This window comes from Salvelinus sp. IW2-2015, linkage group LG19 (genome assembly GCF_002910315.2).
Source record: "Salvelinus sp. IW2-2015 linkage group LG19, ASM291031v2, whole genome shotgun sequence".
NCBI classification, from domain to species: domain Eukaryota; kingdom Metazoa; phylum Chordata; class Actinopteri; order Salmoniformes; family Salmonidae; genus Salvelinus; species Salvelinus sp. IW2-2015.
The window spans coordinates 19,177,918-19,200,016 of record NC_036859.1 but is presented as its reverse complement, the minus strand read 5'-3'; the positions used below and the strand labels follow the sequence as shown (position 1 = coordinate 19,200,016).

At 40.4% G+C, this 22,099-nt stretch overlaps 1 protein-coding gene across 1 annotated transcript in view; it reads left to right on the top strand.

Moving 5' to 3' along the window:
- The window catches only part of LOC111979460 (E3 ubiquitin-protein ligase HECW1-like), a 75,779-nt gene that overhangs the window by 27,138 nt on the left and 26,542 nt on the right, over positions 1–22,099 (top strand). The window contains exons 12-17 of the mRNA XM_024010018.2: positions 4,737–4,861; positions 5,045–5,187; positions 5,391–5,576; positions 5,796–5,930; positions 6,092–6,197; positions 6,354–6,450. Of these exons, the coding sequence (XP_023865786.1) occupies positions 4,737–4,861; positions 5,045–5,187; positions 5,391–5,576; positions 5,796–5,930; positions 6,092–6,197; positions 6,354–6,450 (792 nt within the window). The remainder of the gene's footprint in view (positions 1–4,736; positions 4,862–5,044; positions 5,188–5,390; positions 5,577–5,795; positions 5,931–6,091; positions 6,198–6,353; positions 6,451–22,099) is intronic.

The following is a 22,099-nucleotide window of genomic DNA, read 5'->3' as shown; positions in this document are numbered from 1 at the left end:
ACATACCAGCGATACATTAAGATAGAAAGAGCAAATGCATAATACCAGTGTCTTGATGAAATACACAACTATCTCCAGTCCTTACGAATTGTAATCTTAAAGTCTCTTATTAGCTGTTCAAAAGGCTAGGACCACCTTCAAACACCTTGACTTGTACTTGCGTGTCTGACTTTCCTGTTAGCCTTGACCTTATGTTGTCTCACCATGCTTCCTTATGTGGAGATTTTCTTCTTAGGTTGCAGGTAGGTGCAAAACTCTTATCTGGCAGATGACAGGGCCTACCAGGATTTGGGAATCTTGTAGACGTTTTACAGCTGGATGAGATTCTTCTTTCTCTCTTGCTCGTGAAGAGCATTGAGTTCTCACTGTAGCTCCCTCCAGTAACCACGAGAACAACCGTTCCTTGATTTTAACTGGCGACTTTATTCTGTAGATTTAGTCAGAATTATCACCTTCCGTGAGAACTATAAAGTAAATGAAAAATACAGTTAAGCACACTCTTACAACCTTATCTTACGAGTGACTTATTAGCTTGGTATAACTCTGAAGTGCTTACATAAATAAACAGTTTAGCCRGCGCTATAACAGTATCAGATTAAACACATGAATAAAGGAAAAATACCTCATTGGCTGCTTATTACAGAAGGGAGGAAATCAAACTTCACACTTATTATTCCTGGCATGAATTCACGYTTCATCCTTAATTATTATAACGTTACCATCCTAACATACACGCTTCAACCTTTATGAACTACACCCGATGACATGAAAACTTAGCTAACACAGCGCGGGATTGCCTTCCCTCCAAAAGTGTGTTGCTACAATAAGGATCCCCGTTACAACAGTATTAGCTACGTAGTTCCGTTTGTCTTATCATTTCCCCCGCACAGAGGACACGTAAACAATTCAAACACAAAACAACGACATAAGACTTACAGGTTAACTGTCAGTTACAGGCTGTGGCTGTCTTTTTTTAACGCTTTTTTACGCTTGTACTGTGTCTTTTTGAGCCACTACTAGAAGAACTCTCCATTAAATGCCTGAGATATTCTGAATGGAGGAAAAGTCACTAAGTCTTGACAGTAATAATCAGATGAGAAATGTGCACAACAGGCTGTGAAGAATTGCATAACTTCTTAAGACTAGGGGGCGACATTTTCACTTTTGGATGAATTGGTGCCCAAATTAAACGGCCTCGTACTCTGTCCTAGATCATATGATATGCATATTATTATTACTATTGGATAGAAAACACTCTGAAGTTTCTAAAACGGTTTGAATTATATCTGTGAGTAAAACAGAACTCATATGGCAGGCAAACTTCCAAACAGGAAGTGAAAATTCTGAAATGGGTCGCTGTGAAAGGCATCGCCTATTCAATTGCCTTATATTTATGGATCTGTATGCACTTCATACGCCTTCCACTAGATGTSAACAGGCAGTAGAACGTGGAATGAAGCGTCTAGCCTGATGTGGGACCGAATGAAAGCCTTTGGAGTGACTGGTCAGGCATATTGCCAGTTCTTGGCCACGCACACTACGCATGTGATGTCCTTGTCTGCAATGCGTTAGATAGACATGAAGAAATGTTCCGTCTGGGACGTTATTGGATATACAGTGGGGCAAAAAAGTATTTAGTCAGCCACCAATTGTGCAAGTTCTCCCACTTAAAAAGATGAGAGAGGCCTGTAATTTTCATCATAGGTACACYTCAACTATGACAGACAAAATGAGAGAAAAAAAATCCAGAAAATCACATTGTAGGATTTTTAATGAATTTATTTGCAAATTATGGTGGAAAATAAGTATTTGGTCACCTACAAACAAGCAAGATTTCTGGCTCTCACAGACCTGTAACTTCTTCTTTAAGAGGCTCCTCTGTCCTCCACTCGTTACCTGTATTAATGGCACCTGTTTGAATATGAGAAAAACATCCTGAAGATTGATTCTCAACTGAGTTTGACCAATTTATTCGATTTGTAATATCACTTTTTGAAGTTTTCGTTCATTAGCGTAAAGTTCTATGGACACGTGAATGACACATGCTAGCCAAAGTTGCTAATTCGACAGAAGTAATGGACATTATAAAASCAAAAAACGATTTATTGTGGAACTAGGATTCCTGGCACTGCATTCTGATGAAAGATCATCAAAGGTAAGGGAATGTATGATGTAATTTCGTATTTCTGTTGACTCCAACATGGCGGAGAATGGCTGAGCGCTGTCTCAGATTATTGCATGCTGTGCTTTTTACTAAAGTTATTTTTTAAATCTAACACAGCGGTTGCATTAAGAACCAGTGTAAATTTAATTATATGTTAAACATGTATCTTTCATCAAAGTTTATGATGAGTATTTCTGTATTTCACGTGGCTGTCTGTAATTACTTTCGCTATTTTGGAGCCATTTCTGAACATGGCGCCAATGTAAAACCACGATTTGTGGCTATAAATATGCACATAATCGAACAAAACATAAATGTATTGTATAACATGATGTCATATGACTGTCATCTGATGAAGTTGTTCAAAGGTTAGTGATTAATTGTATCTCTATTTGTGGGTTTTGTGAAAGCTATCTTTTCTGTGAAAAACTGGCGGTGTGTTTTTGGATATTGTGGTGAGCTAACATAAATATATGTTGTGTTTTCGCTGTAAAACATTTTAAAAATCGGACATGTTGGCTGGATTCACAATATGTTTATCTTTCATTTGCTGTATTGGACTTGTGATTTCATGAAATTATATTATATTATATCCCTGTGGCGCCAGGCCAGGCTATGCTAGTCAGCGTTTCTGATGACAATGATCCCGGATCCTGGATGGGTAGTCCAGAAAGGCCTGAGATATTCTGAATGGAGGAAAAGTCACTAAGTCTTGACAGTAATAATCAGATGAGAAATGTGCACAACAGTCTGTCAAGAATCGCATAAGTGTTATTATACATCTGCAGTGCATGAAATCTCTTAATGGAATTGGAGACCTAGAGAACGAGGGAGGAAAATTAATTTAAATGCTTATTGAAGGCGAGGACAGGGCTTGCCCTCACTGGGCTGGTGGAATTCCCTTTGTGTGTCTGGAATGAGAAGTGTGTCCAACTGGAGACATGAGCAGTGGGCTGTGTCAGGGCTGTGTCATAGATCCTCCTCTCTGTCAGGATAACCCCTGCACAGACCTCGCATGTATTGAAGGCTATTACAGTAGTGGAATCCATTGATCAATGGTCGCAAATTCAATTTCTTTCTCTCTGTGGATTAACTCTAAGCAAGCCTACATTTCTTGTACAGTATTGAGTGATAATTCAATAAAAATGTGTTTTTTAATTACATTTTTTCTTACCAAGATAAATTATCTAACGTCATTAGCAGATAATTTTTTGCTTATTTAAAAAAAGGCTTAATACAAACAAGTTATGTATATTGCAGCATTACCACAAAAATGGAAGAGGCAAGTAGAAGGGGGAAAAGTAAGGAACTTCTATGTCGGCCCTGTATTAAAGAACATAAATGGTTAAAGAAAAGTGTGATAAATAAAAACATATGCCAATTTCATTTAAGGACCAAAAAACTGACAGCTGTGCCATGTAAATTGCAAAATAGTTGGTAAGAGATTTGATGTACCCATTCCATGGCACATGGTTTATGAATTGATATGCAAAACAACGCCGGATTCAAAACTTCACATTTTTCAATTTAAATTACTATACAAAATTCTTGCAACAAATATAATGTTATATATATGGAGGATACCATCTTCCCAGCTCTGCAGATTTTGCTGTGAGGAGGCAGAGTCATTAGATAATTTATTTTGGTATTGTCCATATGTAGCTTGTTTTTGGTCACAGGTCCAGGAATGGTTGAAGATTTGCAACATTTGCCTAGAACTAACGCTGCAGATAGCAATACTGGGTGATTTTAAAAAGCTATAGTCAATCAATCAATAATACCATTTTTTGCTAAAATAATTATTATATTTTTTATTTACAATCTGTAGAAGCTATGAGAATAGAAAGGTTCAGTACTTTTGTGAAGCATCACAGCACAGTTGAAAAATATATAGCAAATAGAAATCCAAAATGGATGGTGTTGAGAGATAGATGGGAGGGGTTGAATGGAGCTGAAGGGTGGGACTAATAACAAGATAACCAATGTAAAACATACGGTGTCTGTAAAATGTATATAGGTTCAGAAATCTTGTGAAATAGCACAGTTACAAATAGAAATCAAACTGGATGGACATCAGAAATAGAGGAAGGACTAAAAACAAACTAAATATAACTATTGTAAAATAGATTGTATCTGTAAAATGGGTATAAGATGTATAAACTGAAGGTAGAAACCTAAGTGTTTATTTGTTTACTCCAATTGGGGGAAGGATGGTAGGGTTTGTGGGGAATAATAAAGGTATATTCTTTAAAAAGTATGTACTGTATATCTATATAGGTATGTGTATGTATATGGATATATATATTTACCCCAAAAAGATATGGGGGATTGGAAATGATGCAGACAATTACATTGATGGAAGCAACAATCTTTCCGCAATATTAAACTGATTCACCTCTTAAAAAAATAAAATAAAAGTAATGTATCTTATTTCAATATATTTGTACGATATTTTACCTTAATCATCTTATTAACAAGCCGTTTCTTGCACATTTAAAGGAATGGTCTAGATTGAGACACCRTTGCTCTGACTTAAGGATGTTTAGTAAATGTGTGCTGATGTGTTTGTCAGGTACCAGAGCATCCAGAGGACCATGGCCACAGACAGGAGTGAGAATGAAGGAAGCAGAAGCAGAAGTGAGAGAACAAGCCTCAACAATAACAGCAGTGAGACAGACTCTCCTTCGATGGCTAATGGTAAGTGGGACCACACCACAATGTCACAATTACAGAATGCAATAAACTGAAGTGTAATCTTCCTTTGTAAAAAGTAATGTCATTGGTATACAAAAGGGTTTTCAAAGTTTTACACACAATCTAGTACTCGACTGTTACCATTCAGTTAATGTTCCTTTGTTCTCTCCTGGTGTCTGTGTGTAGAGCTGAGAAGAGACAGCTCCTCTTCCTCCGCCTCCTCGTCATCATCTCCAGTCAACAGTCAGAAGATCACAGCTCTGTTACAGAGCCCAGCGGTGAAGTTCATCACACACCCAGAGTTTTTCACTGTCCTCCATGCCAACTATGTGAGTACCTATCTCCCTAGTGGACAATTCTAACTATACACAGTGGACAATTATAACAAACAATTTCCTTTTGAACACCAATACCAATGCTCAGTAACATATTCTAGTCTTCAGTAACAGATGCTGAATATTCTTCCATTGTGGTTCAGATTGGTTGCGTATGGTGTTTCCAGGGTCATGCTGTTATGTTTTTCTCTTCTCAGGGGGCCTACCGCATGTTCACCAGCAGCACGTGCCTGAAGCACATGATCCTGAAGATTCGTAGAGACGCTCGTAACCTTGAGAGGTACCAGCACAACAGAGACCTGGTCACCTTCCTCAACCGCTTCTCTGACGCCCAGCTGGAACTGCCCCGGGGCTGGGAGATCAAGACTGACCCTCAGGGCAAGGTGCAGAGACATCAACCCTTAGTTCAACCACAGCTAACTCCCCCACTTATTCACATAAGAGTTTATTTTACCTTGGTTGAGAAGATGGAAAATATGTGAAAAAATGAATAAGTTTACCAATGATTCTGATTTGGTCTTTGCCTTCAGATCTAGCAGTGTTTAGATTTGTGTTTCTAACTTTGGTACGCTTTTTCCTGTAACATCTTTTCTTTGGTCCAGAACTTCTTTGTGGACCACAACAGCCGAGCGACCACATTCATCGACCCGAGAATCCCTCTTCAGAACGGTTGTCTGTCCAACCACCTGACCCACAGGCAGCACCTGCAGCGATTACGCAGCTACAGTGCTGGAGAGGTCAGAAGTCAAACAGTACTATAGAGAATACATGTCCTTGTTTTTAAGTGTTGTAACTGTATGATTGATGAACATAATGTATTCGAATTATGGAAATATGGAATTTAATTTATGTATTTGCTTGTTTATAGCTGTACCTTTTGTCATATGTATTCTGTCAGGCCTCGGAGGTGTCCCGTAGTCGAGGTGCGGCCTTGTTGTCACGGCCTGGGAACAGTGTGGTGGCCGCGATGCGGAGCCAGCATCATCCTGATCCAGTGCCACAAGGTGTGTCCTGTACATACAATACACAAAGCACACAAACCACGTGTTATAGTTTCTGCTGTGTGATACAGTTTCTGCACTTAGTCTGTGTGAGTCAATTTCTGCTGTGTGAGTCAGTCTAACTGTCTTCTGAATTCAATGTCTTTGTTCCATTCACAGCTTATAATGAGAAGATAGTGGCCTTCCTCCGTCAGCCTGGAATACTAGAAGTTCTAACAGAGCGCCAGCCAGCCCTATCCAGGAACCATTCCCTGAGGTAGATATACCTCAGGATGAGGATGAGGATGAATTTGATTTATTTTTTATATGAGGGCTTTGTAGATTCAGGGAATGTGAATATCTCAATCACTGCTGTATTGGTTCCATACTTCCATAACTGAAGTTCCCACTCTGAAAAATAAAGGCTAACACTTTACATTACAGTGCCCTTAATGTGTAACTACTCATGTAATTACAGTGTAACAAGTATTGTAATTATGCATTATTACACTGTACTTAGCAGTAACCATAACCATCCTGGTTCAACCCTAACCTCAACCCTAGCTTSATGTCCACATCTTGGTTCAACCCTAACCCTAACCTTTATTTTATTTATTTTATTTCACCTTTATTTAACCAGGTAGGCAAATTGAGAACACGTTCTCATTTACAATTGCGACCTGGCCAAGATAAAGCAAAGCAGTTCGACACATACAACAACACATAGTTACACATGGAGTAAAACAAACATACAGTCAATAATACAGTGAAAAATAAGTCTATATACAATGTGAACAAGTGAGGTGAGATAAGGGAGGTGAAGGCAAACAAAATATATATATAAATAAATAAAAATATAATAAGGCCATGGTGGCGAAGTAAATACAATAATAGCAAGTAAAAAAAAAAGTTTAAAAAAAACTAAAATAAAAAACACTGGAATGGTGGTTTGCAGTGGAAGAAAGTGTAAAGTAGAGATAGAAATAATGGGGTGCAAAGAGCAAAATAAATAAATAAATACACTAGGTAAAGAGGTAGTTGTTTGGGCTAAATTATAGATAGGCTATGGACAGCGGCAGGTAGGCAGCGATCGGTTGAAGAGCATGCATTTAGTTTACTTTTATTTAAGAGCAATTGGAGCCACGGAAGGAGAGTGGTATGGCATTGAAGCTCGCCTGGAGTTGTTAACACAGTGTCAAAAGAAGCCAGAAGATTACAGAATAGTGTCGTCTGCGTAGAGTGGATCAGAGAATCACCAGCAGCAAGACGACATCATTGATGTATACAGAGAAGAGTCGGTCAAGAATTGAACCCTTGGCACCCCATAGAGACTGCCAGAGGCCCGACAACAGACCCCATTTGACACACTGAACTCGATCAGAGAAGTAGTTCAAATCAAATCAAATCAAGTTTATTTTATATAGCCCTTCGTACATCAGCTGATATCTCAAAGTGCTGTACAGAAACCCAGCCTAAAACCCAAACAGCAAGCAATGCAGGTGTAGAAGCACGTGGCTAGGAAAAACTCCCTAGAAAGGCCAAAACCTAGGAAGAAACCTAGAGAGGAACCAGGCTATGAGGGGTGGCCAGTCCTCTTCTGGCTGTGCCGTGGGAGATTATAACAGAACTAGCCAAGATGTTCAAAATATTCATAAGTGACAGCATGGTCAAATAATAATCATGAATAATTTCAGTTGGCTTTTCATAGCCGATCATTAAGAGTTGAAAATAGCAGTCGGACAGGTGCGGTTCCATAACCGCAGGCAAACAGTTGAAACTGGAATAGCAGCAAGCCAGGTGACTGTGGACAGCAAGGAGTCATCATGCCTGGTAGTCCTGACGTATGTCCTAGCTCAGGTTCCTCGAGAGAGAGAAAGAAGAGAGAATTAGAGAGCCAAGATTTTCAAAATGTTCATATGAAAACAAGCAGGTCTGGACAGAGGGGTTCCATAACCGCAGGCAGAACAGCTGAAACTGGAATAGCACAAGGCCAGGCGGACTGGGACAGCAAAGGAGTCGTCATGCCCGGTTTGCCGTGACGTATGGTCCTAGGCTCAGGTCCTCCGAGAGAGAGAAAGAAAGAGAGAAGGAGAGAATTAGAGAGAGCCAAGATTTTCAAAATGTTCATAAATGACAAGCATGGTCAAATAATAGTTGACGTTGGTGAACCAAGCGAGGCAATCATTAGAGAAACCAACCACAACCTCAACCACAACCCTAACCCTAGCTTCATGTCCACATCCTGGTTCAACCCTAACCTCAACCACAACCCTAACCCTAGCTTAATGTCCAAATCCTGGTTAAACCCTAACCCTCAACTAMAACCCCTCACATTGGGAACCTAAGTTGGAGTCAGTGTCAGAACCTATACACATACTTATACAAAGGGATGTGGATTCCTTTTCAGAATTCAGACCTGTACATAAGTTTAACCTTACAAAGCAACAGAATCAAGCTCTAAAAACATTGAGCAGCAATCAGAATATTGTGATTACACCAGCAAATAACGGAACTCAGATTGGTATAATGGATAAAATGCAATATCTTCTTGAAGCTAATAGACAATTAGATAATGTCAAACTATGTCCCATTGCTCCACTCAACACAACTGGAAACACAAAAACTAATCCGGGAGATAATAAGTATATTACAGATAAACAGACGGTCTACCTTTTTGGGCCAGATTCTCCAAAACCTATGCAGTTTTACTTACTACCTAAAATATATAGATCTCTTTAGACGTGGACGGTTCTCCCCCAAGTTCGCTGCGGTAGACCAATAGCAAGTCATTGTGGCTCAGAGTCTTATTGTACAGTGGCTTGCGAAAGTATTCACCCGCCTTGGCATTTTTCCTATTTTGTTGCCTTACAACCTGGAATTCAAATGGATTTTGGGGGATTTGTATCATTTTATTTACACAACATGCCTACCACTTTGAAGATGCAAAATATTTTTTTGTGAAACAAACATGAAATAAACAAACATTTTTAAAACTTGAGCGTGCATAACTATTTACCCCCCAAAGTCAATACTTTGTAGAGCCATCTTTTGCAGCAATTACAGCTGAAAGTCTCTTGGTGTATGTCTCTATAAGCTTGGCACATCTAGCCACTGGGATTTTTGCCCATTCTTCATGGTAAAACTGCTCCAGCTCCTTCAAGTTGGATGGGTTCCGCTGGTGTACAGCAATCTAAGTCATACCACAGATTCTCAATTGGATTGAGGTCTGGGCTTTGACTAGGCCATTCCAAGACATTTAAATGTTTCCCCTTAAAGCACTCGAGTGTTGCTTTAGCAGTATGCTTAGGGTCATTGTCCTGCTGAACCTCTGTCCCAGTCTCAAATCTCTGGAAGACAAACAGGTTTCCCTCAAGAATTTAGCRCCATCCATCATTCCTTCAATTCTGACCAGTTTCCCAGTCCAGGCTCATGAAAAACATCCCCACAGCATGATGCTGACACCACCATGCTTCACTGTGGGAATGGCGTTCTCAGGGTGATGAGAGGTGTTGGGTTTGCAACCAGACATAGCGTTTTCCTTGATGGCCAAAAAGCACATTTTTTTGTCTCATCTGACCAGAGTATCTTCTTCCATATGTTTGGGGAGTCTCCCACATGCTTTTTGGCAAACACCAAACATGTTTGCTTATTTTTTTCTGGACACTCTTCAGATAAAGCCCAGTTCTGTGGAGTGTACGGCTTAAAGTGGTCCTATGGACAGATACTCCAATCTCCGCTGTGGAGCTTTGCAGCTCCTTCAGGGTTATCTTTGGTCTCTTTGTTGCCTCTCTGATTAATGCCCTCCTTGCCTGGTCCCTGAAATTTGGTGGGCAGCCCTCTCTTGGCAGGTTTGTTGTGGTGCCATATTCTTTCCATTTTTTAAATAATGGATTTAATGGTGCTCTGTGGGATGTTCAAAGTCTCTAATATTTTTTTATAACCCTTTTTTTACAACCCTGACCTGTTCTTTTTCACAACTTTGTCTCGGACCTGTTTGGAGAGCACCTTGGTCTTCATAGTGCCGCTTGCTTGGTGGTGCCCCTTGCTTAGTGGTGTTGCAGACTCTGGGGCCTTTCAGAACAGGTGTATATATACTGAGATCATGTGACAGATCATGTGACACTTAGATTGCACACAGGTGGACTTTATTTCACTAATTATGTGACTTTTGAAGGTATTTGGTTGCACCAGATCTTATTTACTGGCTTCATAGCAAAGGGGGTGAATACGTATGCACTTTTCCATTTTTWTTTWTTATTTTTTWAACAAGTTATTTTTTTTATTTTCAGCTCACCAATTTGGACTATTTTGTGTATGTCCATTACATGAAATCCAAATAAACTGTATTGCCTTGGGCAGCAGGTAGCCTAGTGGTTAGAGCGCTGGGCTAGTAACCGAAAGGTTGCAAGATTGAATCCCCGAGCCGACAAGGTAAAACTCTGTCAGTCTGCACCTGAACAAGGCAGTTAACCCACTGTTCCTAGACCGTAATTTAAAATAACAATTTGTTCTTAACTGACTTGCCTAGTTAAATTAAGGTAAAATAAATAAAATAATAAAAATAGCTGAATATACCGATTTTTATATCAATCCTCTATCTCAGCTATGTTAAGGATACTTGTGAATTTGTCAACAGGCAAAGATACCAATAAATGTTTTTTATTCTCCATTGATATTAATTCTCTGTACACAAACATTGATACCAAATTAGATCTACAGGCAGTTGCAAATGCCTTGCAGAGGTATCCTGACCCCAGTAGACCGGATAGGATTATCTTGGATTTGTTGGAGTTGAGCYTCACCAGAAATGACTTTCAATGGGAAGTACTACCCCCAGATACATGGTACAGACATGGGAAAGACATTCTCCCCAAGTTTTGCAAATTTGTACATGAGTTTTTGGGAAGAAACTGCTTTTCTTAAATGTAAGACCTTACCATTGCTGCACCTTAGGTATCTGGATGGTATTTTTGGACTGTGAGGAGGCTCCATCTCTGAATTCATGGAATTCTTAAACCTTTTGAATTCACATCACTTAGCATAGCTTAGCACCATTACACATAATTTGCAATACAATATTTTTTGAATTTCTAGATCCACAGGTATTTTTCATTCAAAAGGGGGGAGAAACCAAACAATTGGCAACTAAAGTTTTCTTTAAGGAAACAAATAGACATGCCCTCCTTCACAAATGTAGTTTCCATGCAAAACACACAAAGTGGGTTGATCAAATCACAACTTATACCTTTCCACAGAATTTGTAGTTTCCCTGGGGAAATAGAGGAGGCCACAAGAATACTCTTCTCAGCCTTAAGGCCCATGGGCTACTCTAGGCAGTTCATAAGAGAGGTTAAGACTGAGGTAAATCAGACCTTCCAGACCCATGGAGCATATMAGATAGAGAAGGATAACCGCCCCGTGGTTCCATTTGTGGGGACTTATTCTCAGGCTCTGGAGGGGTTCCACTCTGAACTTAAAACTAATTTTCAACAGGCCCAGAATGATTGTGAGGCCTTGAAATATTTCAGGGTAATCTCAGCCTATAGGAGGAATAAGAACTTGAAGGACATCTAGTCCATTCAAGCCTGTCTAAGAAGAAACTGGTACAGAATAAGCATTTTACCCCAAAAAAGTTTCTGTCCAATAGGCCTTCGGGTTTGGGGGCCCCAATCAGGCATGTACAGTCGTGGCCAAAAGTTGAGAATGACACAAATATAMATTTTCAAAGTCTGCTGCCTCAGTTTGTATGATGGCAATTTGCATATACTCCAGAATGTTATGAAGAGTGATCAGATGAATTGCAATTAATTACAAAGTCCCTATTTGCCATGCAAATGATTTGAATACCCAACAAAACATTTTCACTGCATTTCTGCCATGCCACAAAAGGACCAGCTGACATCATGTCAGTGATTCTCTCGTTAACACAGGTGTGAGTGTTGACGAGGACAAGACTGGAGATTAATCTGTCATGCTGATTGAGTTCGAATAACAGACTGGAAGCTTCAAAAGGAGGGTGGTACTTGGAATCATTGTTCTTCCTCTGTCAATCATGCAAGGAAACACGTGCCGTCATCATTGCTTTGCACAAAGGGCTTCACAGGCAAGGATATTGCTGCCAGTAAGATTGCACCTAAATCAACCATTTATCGGATCATCAAGAACTTCAAGGAGAGCGGTTCAATTGTTGTGAAGAAGGCTTCACGACGCCCAAGAAAGTTCAGCAAGCGCCAGGACCGTCTACTAAAGTTGATTCAGCTGCGAGATCGGGGCACCACCAGTACAGAGCTTGCTCAGGAATGACAGCAGGCAGGTGTGAGTGCATCTGCACGCACAGTGAGGCAACGACTTTGAGGATGGCCTGGTGTCAAAAACGGCAGCAAAGAAGCCACTTCTCTCCAGGGAAAACATTAGGGACAGACTGATATTCTGCAAAAGGTACAGGGATTGGACTGCTGAGGACTGGGGTGAAGTCATTTTCTCTGATGAATCCCCTTTCCGATTGTTTGGGGCATCCGGAAAAAAGCTTGTCCGGAAAAGACAAGGTGAGCGCTACCATCAGTCCTGTGTCATGCCAACAGTAAAGCATCCTGAGACCATTCATGTGTGGGGTTGCTTCTCAGCCAAGGGAGTGGGCTCACTCACAATTTTGCCTAAGAAACAGCCATGAATAAAGAATGGTACAACACTCCTCCGAGAGCAACTTCTCCAACCATCCAGGAACAGTTTGGTGACGAACAATGCCTTTTCCAGCATGATGGAGCACCTTGCCATAAGGCAAAAGTGATAACTAAGTGGCTCGGGGAACAAAACATTGATATTTTGGGTCCATGGTCAGGAAACTCCCAGACCTTAATCCCATTGAGAACTTATGGTCAATCCTCAAGAGGCGGGTGGACAAACAAAAACCCACAAATTCTGACAAACTCCAAGCATTGATTATGCAGAATGGGCTGTCATCAGTCAGGATGTGGCCCAGAAGTTAATTGACAGCATGCCAGGGCGGATTGCAAAGGTCTTGAAAAAGAAGGAGCAAATATTGACTCTTTGCATCAACTTAATGTATTGTCAATAAAAGCCTTTGACACTTATGAAATGCTTGTAATTATACTTCATTATTCCATAGTAACATCTGACAAAAATATATAAAGACACTGAAGCAGCAAACTTTGTGGAAATGACTATGTGTCATTCTCAAAACTTTTGGCCACGACTGTAGTCCCATTAGATACTGTGTTTTCAGTCCAACCCTAATTTAACACACCTGATTCTACTAATTAGCTGCTCAACAAGACCATAACTAGCTGAATCAGATACTCTAAATTAGGGTTGGACTGAAAACCTACTGGACAGTAGATCTTCAGGAAGAGGGTTGGGCAGCCCGGCTCTAGGCCTCAATGAGAAGTAAAAAGCCACACAGTAATTTGTCTCCATCCTGTGGCTGCTTTAGACTTGAAGTCTCCACTGGGATTTCTGAATTGGTTTAGGATAAAGCTACAGATCTATTGTACTTGTCATAATCATTATTATTTATTGTCTGGATTCCTGTAGAATTCTCTTTACCTCCGATTACTTTTGTGTGGGTTTGTTAGAAATTGTGTGATGGAAATAATTCCTCATAGGCTTACTTTAGTTTCAATTTGAATGAATATTTATAGGAATTCATTTGTTTCTCCCTATTTTGGGAATTTTACTTATGATTTGCACTTATTCCCCATCTCACATATTCCCTCAATTTCAGAGCCCTTCGGATTCATTATTCTTATTTCATATATGTTGGTGTGTTTCTAAATATACAGTCGAAGTTGGAAGTTTACATACACCTTAGCCAAATACATTTATACTCAGTTTTTCACAATTCCTGACATTTAATCCAAGTAAAAATGCCCTGTTTTAGGTCAGTTAGGATCACCACTTTATTTTAAGAATGTGAAATGTCAGAATAATAGTAGAGAGAATTATTTATTTCAGCTTTTGTTTCTTTCATTACATTCCCAGTGGGTCAGAAGTTTACATACACTCAATTAGTATTTGGTAGCATTGCCTTTAAAATTGTTTAACTTGGGTCAAACGTCTTGGGTAGCCTTCCACAAGCTTCCCACAATAAGTTGGGTGAATTTTGGCCCATTCCTACTGACAGAGCTGGTGTAACTGAGTCAAGATTGTAGGCCTCCTTGCGCGCACACGCTTTTTCAGTTCTGCCCACAAATGTTCTATGGGATTGAGGTCAGGGCTTTGTGATGGCCACTCCAACACCTTGACTTTGTTGTCCTTAAGCCATTTTGCCACAACTTTGGAAGTATGCTTGGGGTCATTGTCCATTTGGAAGACCCATTTGCGACCAAGCTTTAACTTCCTGACTGATGCCTTGATGTTGCTTCAATATATCTACATAATTCTCCTTCCTCATGAAGCCATCTATTTTGTGAAGTGCACCAGTCCCTCCTGCAGCAAAGCACAACATGATGCTGCCACTCCCGTGTTTCACAGTTGGGATGGTGTTCTTCGGCTTGCAAGCATCCCCCTTTTTCCTCCAAACATAACGATGGCCATTATGGCTAAACAGTTCTATTTTTGTTTCATCAGACCAGAGGACATTACTCCAAAAAGTACGATCTTTGTCCCCATGTGCAGTTGCAAACTGTAGTCTTGCTTTTTTATGACGGTTTTGGAGCAATGGCTTCTTCCTTGCTGAGCGGCCTTTCAGGTTATGACGATATAGGACTCGTTTTACTGTGGATATAGATACTTTTGTACCCGTTTCCTCCAGTATCTTCACAAGGTCCTTTGCTGTTGTTCTGGAATTGATTTGCACTTTTCGCACTAAAGAACGTTCATCTCTAGGAGACCGAACGCGTCTCCTACCTGAGCGGTATGACAGCTGCGTGGTCCCATGGTGTTTATACTTGCGTACTATTGTTTGTACAGATGAATGTGGTACCTTCAGGCGTTTGGAAATTGCTCCCAAGGATGAACCAGACTTGTGGAGGTCTACAATATTTCTTTGAGGTCTTGGCTGATTTCTTTTGATTTTCCCATGATGTCAAGCAAAGAGGCACTGAGTTTGAAGGTAGGCCTTGAAATACATCCACAGGTACACCTCCAATTGACTCAAATTATGTCAATTAGCCTATCAGAAGCTTCTAAAGCCATGACACCATTTTCTGGAATTTTCCAAGCTGTTTAAAGGCACAGTCAACTTAGTGTATGTAAGGCCCTAGCACGAACATCCCCAGACAATTATTCCTCCTCCACCAAACTTTACAGTTGGCACTATGCATTCTGGCAGGTATCGTTTCCTGGCATCCGCCAAACCCAGATTAGTCCGTCAGCCTGCCAGATGGGTGAGCGTGAATTCATCATCCAGAGAACACATTTCCACTTTCCAGAGTTTTTACACAGCGAGCTTTACACCACTCCAGGCGACGCTTGACATTGAGCGTGGTGATCTTAGGCTTGTGTGCGGCTCCTCGGCCATGGAAACCCATTTCATGAAGCTCCCAACGAACTGTTCTTTTGCTGACTTTGCTTCCAGAGGTAGTTTGGAACCTCGGTAGTAAGTGTTGCAACTGAGGCCAGACGATTTTTACGAGCTACGCGCTTCAGCCCTCGTGTCCCGTTCTGTGAGCTTGTGTGCCTCCACTTAGCGGCTGATCCGTTGTTGCTCCTAGACCTTTCCACTTCACAATAACAGCCCTTACAGTTGACGCGGCAGCTCTAGCAGGGAGAAATTGCTGACTTATTGAAAATGTGGCCATGTTGAAAATTCACTGAGCTCTTCAGGATGCCATTCTACTGTCAATGTTTGTCTATGGAGATTGCATGACTGTGTGCTCGATTTTAACACCTGTCAGCAACGGGTGTGGCGGAAATAGCTGAATCAACTAATTTGAAGTAGTTCCACATACTTTATTATAGTGTATATACTGAAGATATACACTGTCATGAAGATCATTTCGTAGTAAAATAACATCTTATACCTTAGCTTGCTTTGGTTATGTTTAGATACTACGCATTTCTTATCATTGAGGACACCACCGGAGGTTGCTGAGGGGGGACGGCTCATAATAATAGCTTGAACGGAGCGAAGGAATGGCATCAAACACATGGAAACCATGTTTGATGTATTTGATACCATTCACTCATTCCGCTCCAGCCATTACGACAAGCCCGTCCCCCCAATGAAGGTGCCCACCAACCTCCTGTGGAGACACACACATACCTGTCCGAAGACTTCCTCATTCACGTGAAGTAAGGTCCAGCATGTCTGTGATGTCATTGTCTTTCATCCACTGTAGACTCTGATGGAACTCTCATCTAGGTATTCCAGATCACTCAGGTCAGTGGCTCTGCACAGGTAACATATTTATCTCACACATTAACTGCTTTGGGGTTCACTATGTATTACTGCACAAAGCAACCCACTGCCTTAGTGAATCAAGGGGAGTAACTCACTCACTAGCCTGAGGTGCATTTTCTTTGTGTTTAATTGTAAAGAATGCTGATTGTGTCAGTTGTTGTAGCCCATTATCATCCTGTCTAGGGAGACTTGTCATTAGTGCTCACGCTAGAAAGTCACTCAATCTGGGTTAGACTGTGTTAGCCTCAAACTTCTTTGGACATTTATGCCAGACTGCACACTAATCCAATATGGATAATTTTTTCTTGTTGTTAACGTGGCAGAGACATTTTTTGTACAGAAGAATTGTAAAGCCAATGTCGAGAGACAGAGACACTCACAGTCTGAGGAGAGCCTTGTAGAAGGGTCGTGTGAAGAAGGCATCCAGGATACTGGTGGATCAACACCAGTCCCAAAATACGCCCACTAAACCGGAACCTGCACACAAACACACACAGACAGGTCTCAACCACAAGTTCAAAATCTTCAATATAGAAATGCTACCAAAAATAATTTACAGAAACTCGTTACAATAAAGTCATCCATGATTCACCAAATTACATTTTTGAAAGAACAACATTTTTTAAGCATATGTTTTCTTTCATTCTCCTCCATTTACACTGAATGATGTTAAGTCAGGTTTCTAATAGTAATGTAAAATTAACAAATTTACAGAAAGACCTGTGTGAAGGCCAACTTACAGAAGAGGCAATTAAAACTTTTCAGTCTCAAAAAACACCAGGGCTTGATGGTATACCAGTAGAGGTATATCAGACCTTTTTTGACATACTCAAATATACATTATTAGCGTGTTTAATTACTTCTATAAAAATTGTAGACTTTCAGGTACTCAACAATGACTGATTTCATTACTACTAAAACAGGACCCAGGTGTAAGTATAAGATCTAGTCCGTTTAATAAAACTGGAGGCCTCTTACACTTCAATGTGTGATGTGAAAATCCTGGCAAAATGCATAGCACAATGAATAAAAAAGGTTTACCAGATATTGTTCATCCTGATCAGACAGGTTTTCTACATGTATATTATCTCCAATATATCGTCCAACCAATTACTTGAACCAATTGAACATTATGAAACATCAAAGATACCAGGCCTGGTCTTCAGAGCAGATTTTGAAAAGGGCGTTTGATAAAGTATGACTAGAATTTATATTAAATGCCTGGATTACTTTAATTTCGGTGAATCTCTTATTAATGGGTTAAAGTTATGTACAGCAACCCAGATGTAAAATAGTTTCTCAGAAAGTATTGAGCATTTAAGAGGAGTAAACAAGGCTGTCTGTCTGTCCCAGGTTCTCTCACGTCACCCCGCTCTCGCTCTCTCCACTGGCTTCCAGTTGAAGCTCGCATCCGCTACAAGACCATGGTGCTTGCCTACGGAGCTGTGAGGGGAAACGGCACCTCCATACCTTCAGGCTCTGATCAGGCCCTACACCCAAACAAGGGCACTGCGTTTCCACTCTGGCCTGCTCGCCTCCCTACCCTTGAGGAAGTACAGTTCCCGCTCAGCCCAGTCAAAACTGTTCGCTGCTCTGGCACCCCAATGGTGGAACAAACTCCCTCACGACGCCAGGTCAGGGAGTCAATCACCCCTTCCGGAGACACCTGAAACCCCACCTCTTTAAGGAATACCTAGGATAGATAAGTAATCCTTCTAACCCCCCCCCTCCCCTTAAAAGAGTTAGATGCACTATTGTAAAGTGGTTGTCCACTGGATATCATAAGGTGAACTGCACCAATTTGTAAGTCGCTCTGGATAAGAGCGTCTGCTAAATGACTTAAATCTGTAAATGTAAATGTTGTTTCCATATCTTTTATTGTGGCCATTGAAAGTAGATCCAACAAGAACATCAAGGGGTTAGAAATCCAGGATAAAAACAAGTGTCAATGTATGCTGATGACTCAAGTTTTTTTCTTAAGTCCGCATTGTGGATCTCTGCACAGTCTCATTGAAGATCTTGATCACTTTTCTAGTCTCTGGATTAAAACCTAATTATGACAAGTGTCCATATTACGTATTGGATCATTAAAAAACAGTGTTTACGCTCCTGTAGGTTACCAATAAAATGGGCAGATGGTGAAGTAGACATACTTGCTATTCACATCTCAAAAAAGATAAAAGAACTGACAAATCAATTTCAATAGAAAGTTAGCAAAAATAGATAAGATTCTGTAACCATGGAGAGGTAAATAGACAAGTATTTAAAATCACATTGATTAACTCTTTGGTCCTCACAGTTTACTTACTTACTAATGGCGCTGCCTACTCCAGATGACCTTCGTTTTAAATCATGAGCAAAAATATAAATTTTCTTTGGAATGCTAAGCCAGACAAACATGCCTATTTAACTTGTTTGCCTGCAATATATTAAAGATACAAATTGTCTGAAAGGAATTGGTATAAATAAATAAAAATTACCCGTTTCATTTGAGGACCAAAAAGTTGACAGCTGCGCCATACATGTTGCAAAATAAATGGAGAGATTTTCGATGTACTGATTCCATGGCACATGGTTTATGAACTGGTCAAAAAAATACACTTGATTCAACACTTCAAGTTTTTCAATGTAAATTATTATAACAAAATTATTGCCACTAACACAATGCTATATATATGGGGCATACAACTAACTATCTCAGCTCTGTAGATTTTGCTGCGAAGAGACAAATCACATAGATAATTTATTCTGTAGCATGTTTCTGGTCATAGGTTCAGGAATGGTTAAAAAAATCACAACATTGACTTAAAATTAACCTTACAAATCGCAGTGTTGGGTGATTTGGAAAGCCAAATAATAATACGGTTTTCATCTTTAGCTCACAATCTGTGGATACTATACGTTTAGAAAGGTTCAAAATGTATGTAAAACATCACAGCTCAATTGAAAAATATATGACACATGGAAACCAAACAAGGGTGGTCTATGGTGATAGGTGGGATGGGCTGAGAGTGGCTGAGGGGTGGGATTAAAGAGCTTATGTTTAGTAATGTATTGTTATGTGACTGCTTAATATAAAAGTACCATGTATGTATATGTAGCAGAAAAGCTGTAAAAAACAAACAAGATTGTGTCCTCCGAAGAGGGGGTTGTGGATGGGTTAATATAAAATACAAATCCAATTAAAGTGTTTAGGTCTCTTGACATGAGATTTCTATGAAACCCATTACTTTTTACCTCCAAACAAGAACAAGCCCAGGTCATGATCATTAGGACATGGAAAACATTTGAAAATGCTCTGCAACCGAAAACAATTAAGAGTGTTTCTTATTAGACAAGTCAAGGTAGTGACTGGTTTCAGTCAGTTTTTTCCCTTTGGGCCTAATGAACACACCCCAGGTTTTATGAGTTTGAAGGAAGCTTAAACACAGGACAAGCAGATGCCCTCACCATTCCAGATGTTCTCTACGAAGGCGACATGGGCTGATCTGGACGGTGTATGTGTCGTTGGCTGAGTACTCAAACAGGCCATAGTAGGGGTTGAACAGCTCCTGAGACAGCAGGAGAAGCAACTCTCTGGATGGCCCACTGTTAGTCCAGCCTGATGGTGTGGGAAAAGAAGAGACCTGAGTTATGACAGTAGCAGACAAATAAAACAAACATTCGTTAACCTCTCTATCGCCCAAATATGAGCAGTTTTGTTCTTTAAAGACGAGAGGGGGTTCCGTCTTGACACGTTCATTACTTTTTCAAAGTAACTGAATTGAATTCAGTAATCCTAAAGACATGTTATTTCATGTGTTCAGGTCAACAGAAGAAGCTTTGGTGTACCCCTCCTCTCCTATGAAGTGATGTAGAGCTTATTCCTCTGTAGTTCCTTGCGTGAGTAGGCCATGACCTGGTTAAAGGTACCCTCCAACAGGTGGTCTCTCCGGACGATAAGCCTGGAACACAACAACATCATATGGATGCTCAGCAACACAGATATGGATATACAGTATAGTGCTAATTTGCATACCACAACTACGTTTTAAGAAACAGTAGGGTTCTATTCTGTAACTGTATTTGAAAAAGGTGTGCGTACTCATGTTAATGGACATTTTAGACCGCTTTCCTACTTGATCTTTCCTGGGCCTGGCAAGCCTTTGCCTCCAGTTTCCTGTAGAAGTTGCGTAGTTTGGCCTCAAAGTCTCTCCGGTACGGGGCAGGCGCTCTCGCTCTCGACATTCCTGTTGACAAGCACATTCAACTCTGTGACATGCAGTCCTCCAATGACATGAGACATTGATATAACACAAGTATAACCATATGTGACATGGTTTCTGACCAATTCTTGTGAATACATTTTCAACCAACTACGGCTCCGTTTGCCATTAGTGCCAACCACCTGGAGAGTTCTGCGGTGAAGACCCTGGTGAACAACGTGGAGAGAAGCTGAAGCCAGGATGGAAGGAGGGCGGAACATAGGACATGATCTCCTCTTCAAACAAGCTGTAGGGACATCCAACAAGTGACAAACATGGAAATAATGACAATACTACAATGAAACATTCAGGGGGTAATATAACAGTTGCCACCTACCCTCAACAGTATCACCAGGTCTGCATCACATGCTAGTTTCTCCAGTCTTTGGGTGCCCTCTGTTCTGATGTAGTGGATCTTTTCCCTGCAAGCACACATGACACATGACATTCTAAACATACACTATAATCTGGACTAGACTGGGTGTGTTCTATCAAACCTGACAGAATAAAATAACTTTATTTGGTTACACTTTACATTAGTGCCTTTACTACGTGTAATTATGTGTAACAAATGACTCCCTATTACACTATTTCACTGTACTTAGGGTTACTTCAGGGTATGGTTAGGGTTTTCGGTAGAAGCTAGGGTTAGTGTTATAGTTTTTTGGTTTGAACTAGGTTAGTGGGGGGTTTATAGTTTTTTTTTTTTTGGTTTTGAAAATAGGGGTTTAGCGTTATGGTTTTGTTGAAGCTAGGGTTAGTGTTATGGTTTTGGTTGAGGCTAGGGTTAGTGTTAGGGTTTTGGTTAAGCTAGAGGTACGGTTTAATTTGATGGGGGGTATTTAACCATAGGAAATAGGGAGTATATTCCAAATAATTTGTAGACAAATTTTGGTTATAGTTGTAGTGAAAGCATCTGGATCTCCCAAGGGGTTAGGGTTCGGCATGGGAACCAAGGGTAGGACTCCTTGGTTTAGGGTAGGACTCAGGCCTCAGGAATGGTTAAGGTTAGGGTGCCAGAGAGGTTAAGGTTAGGATTAAGGTCTCTGGAGTGGTTCGGGTTAGAATAGCTCCAGACAACTTTCCTTTCAAAAGGAAAGACTGGCTGATGATAGCAAGACCTACATGTACAGTTGAAGTCGGAAGTTTACATAAACTTAGGTTGGAGTCATTAAAACTCCACTCCACAAAAATCTTGTGAACAAACATAGCTTTGGCAAGTCGGTTAGGACATCTACTTTGTGCATGACCAAGTCATTTTTCCAACAATTGTTAACAGACAGATTATTTCACTCTTCACAATTCCAGTGAGTTAGAAGTTT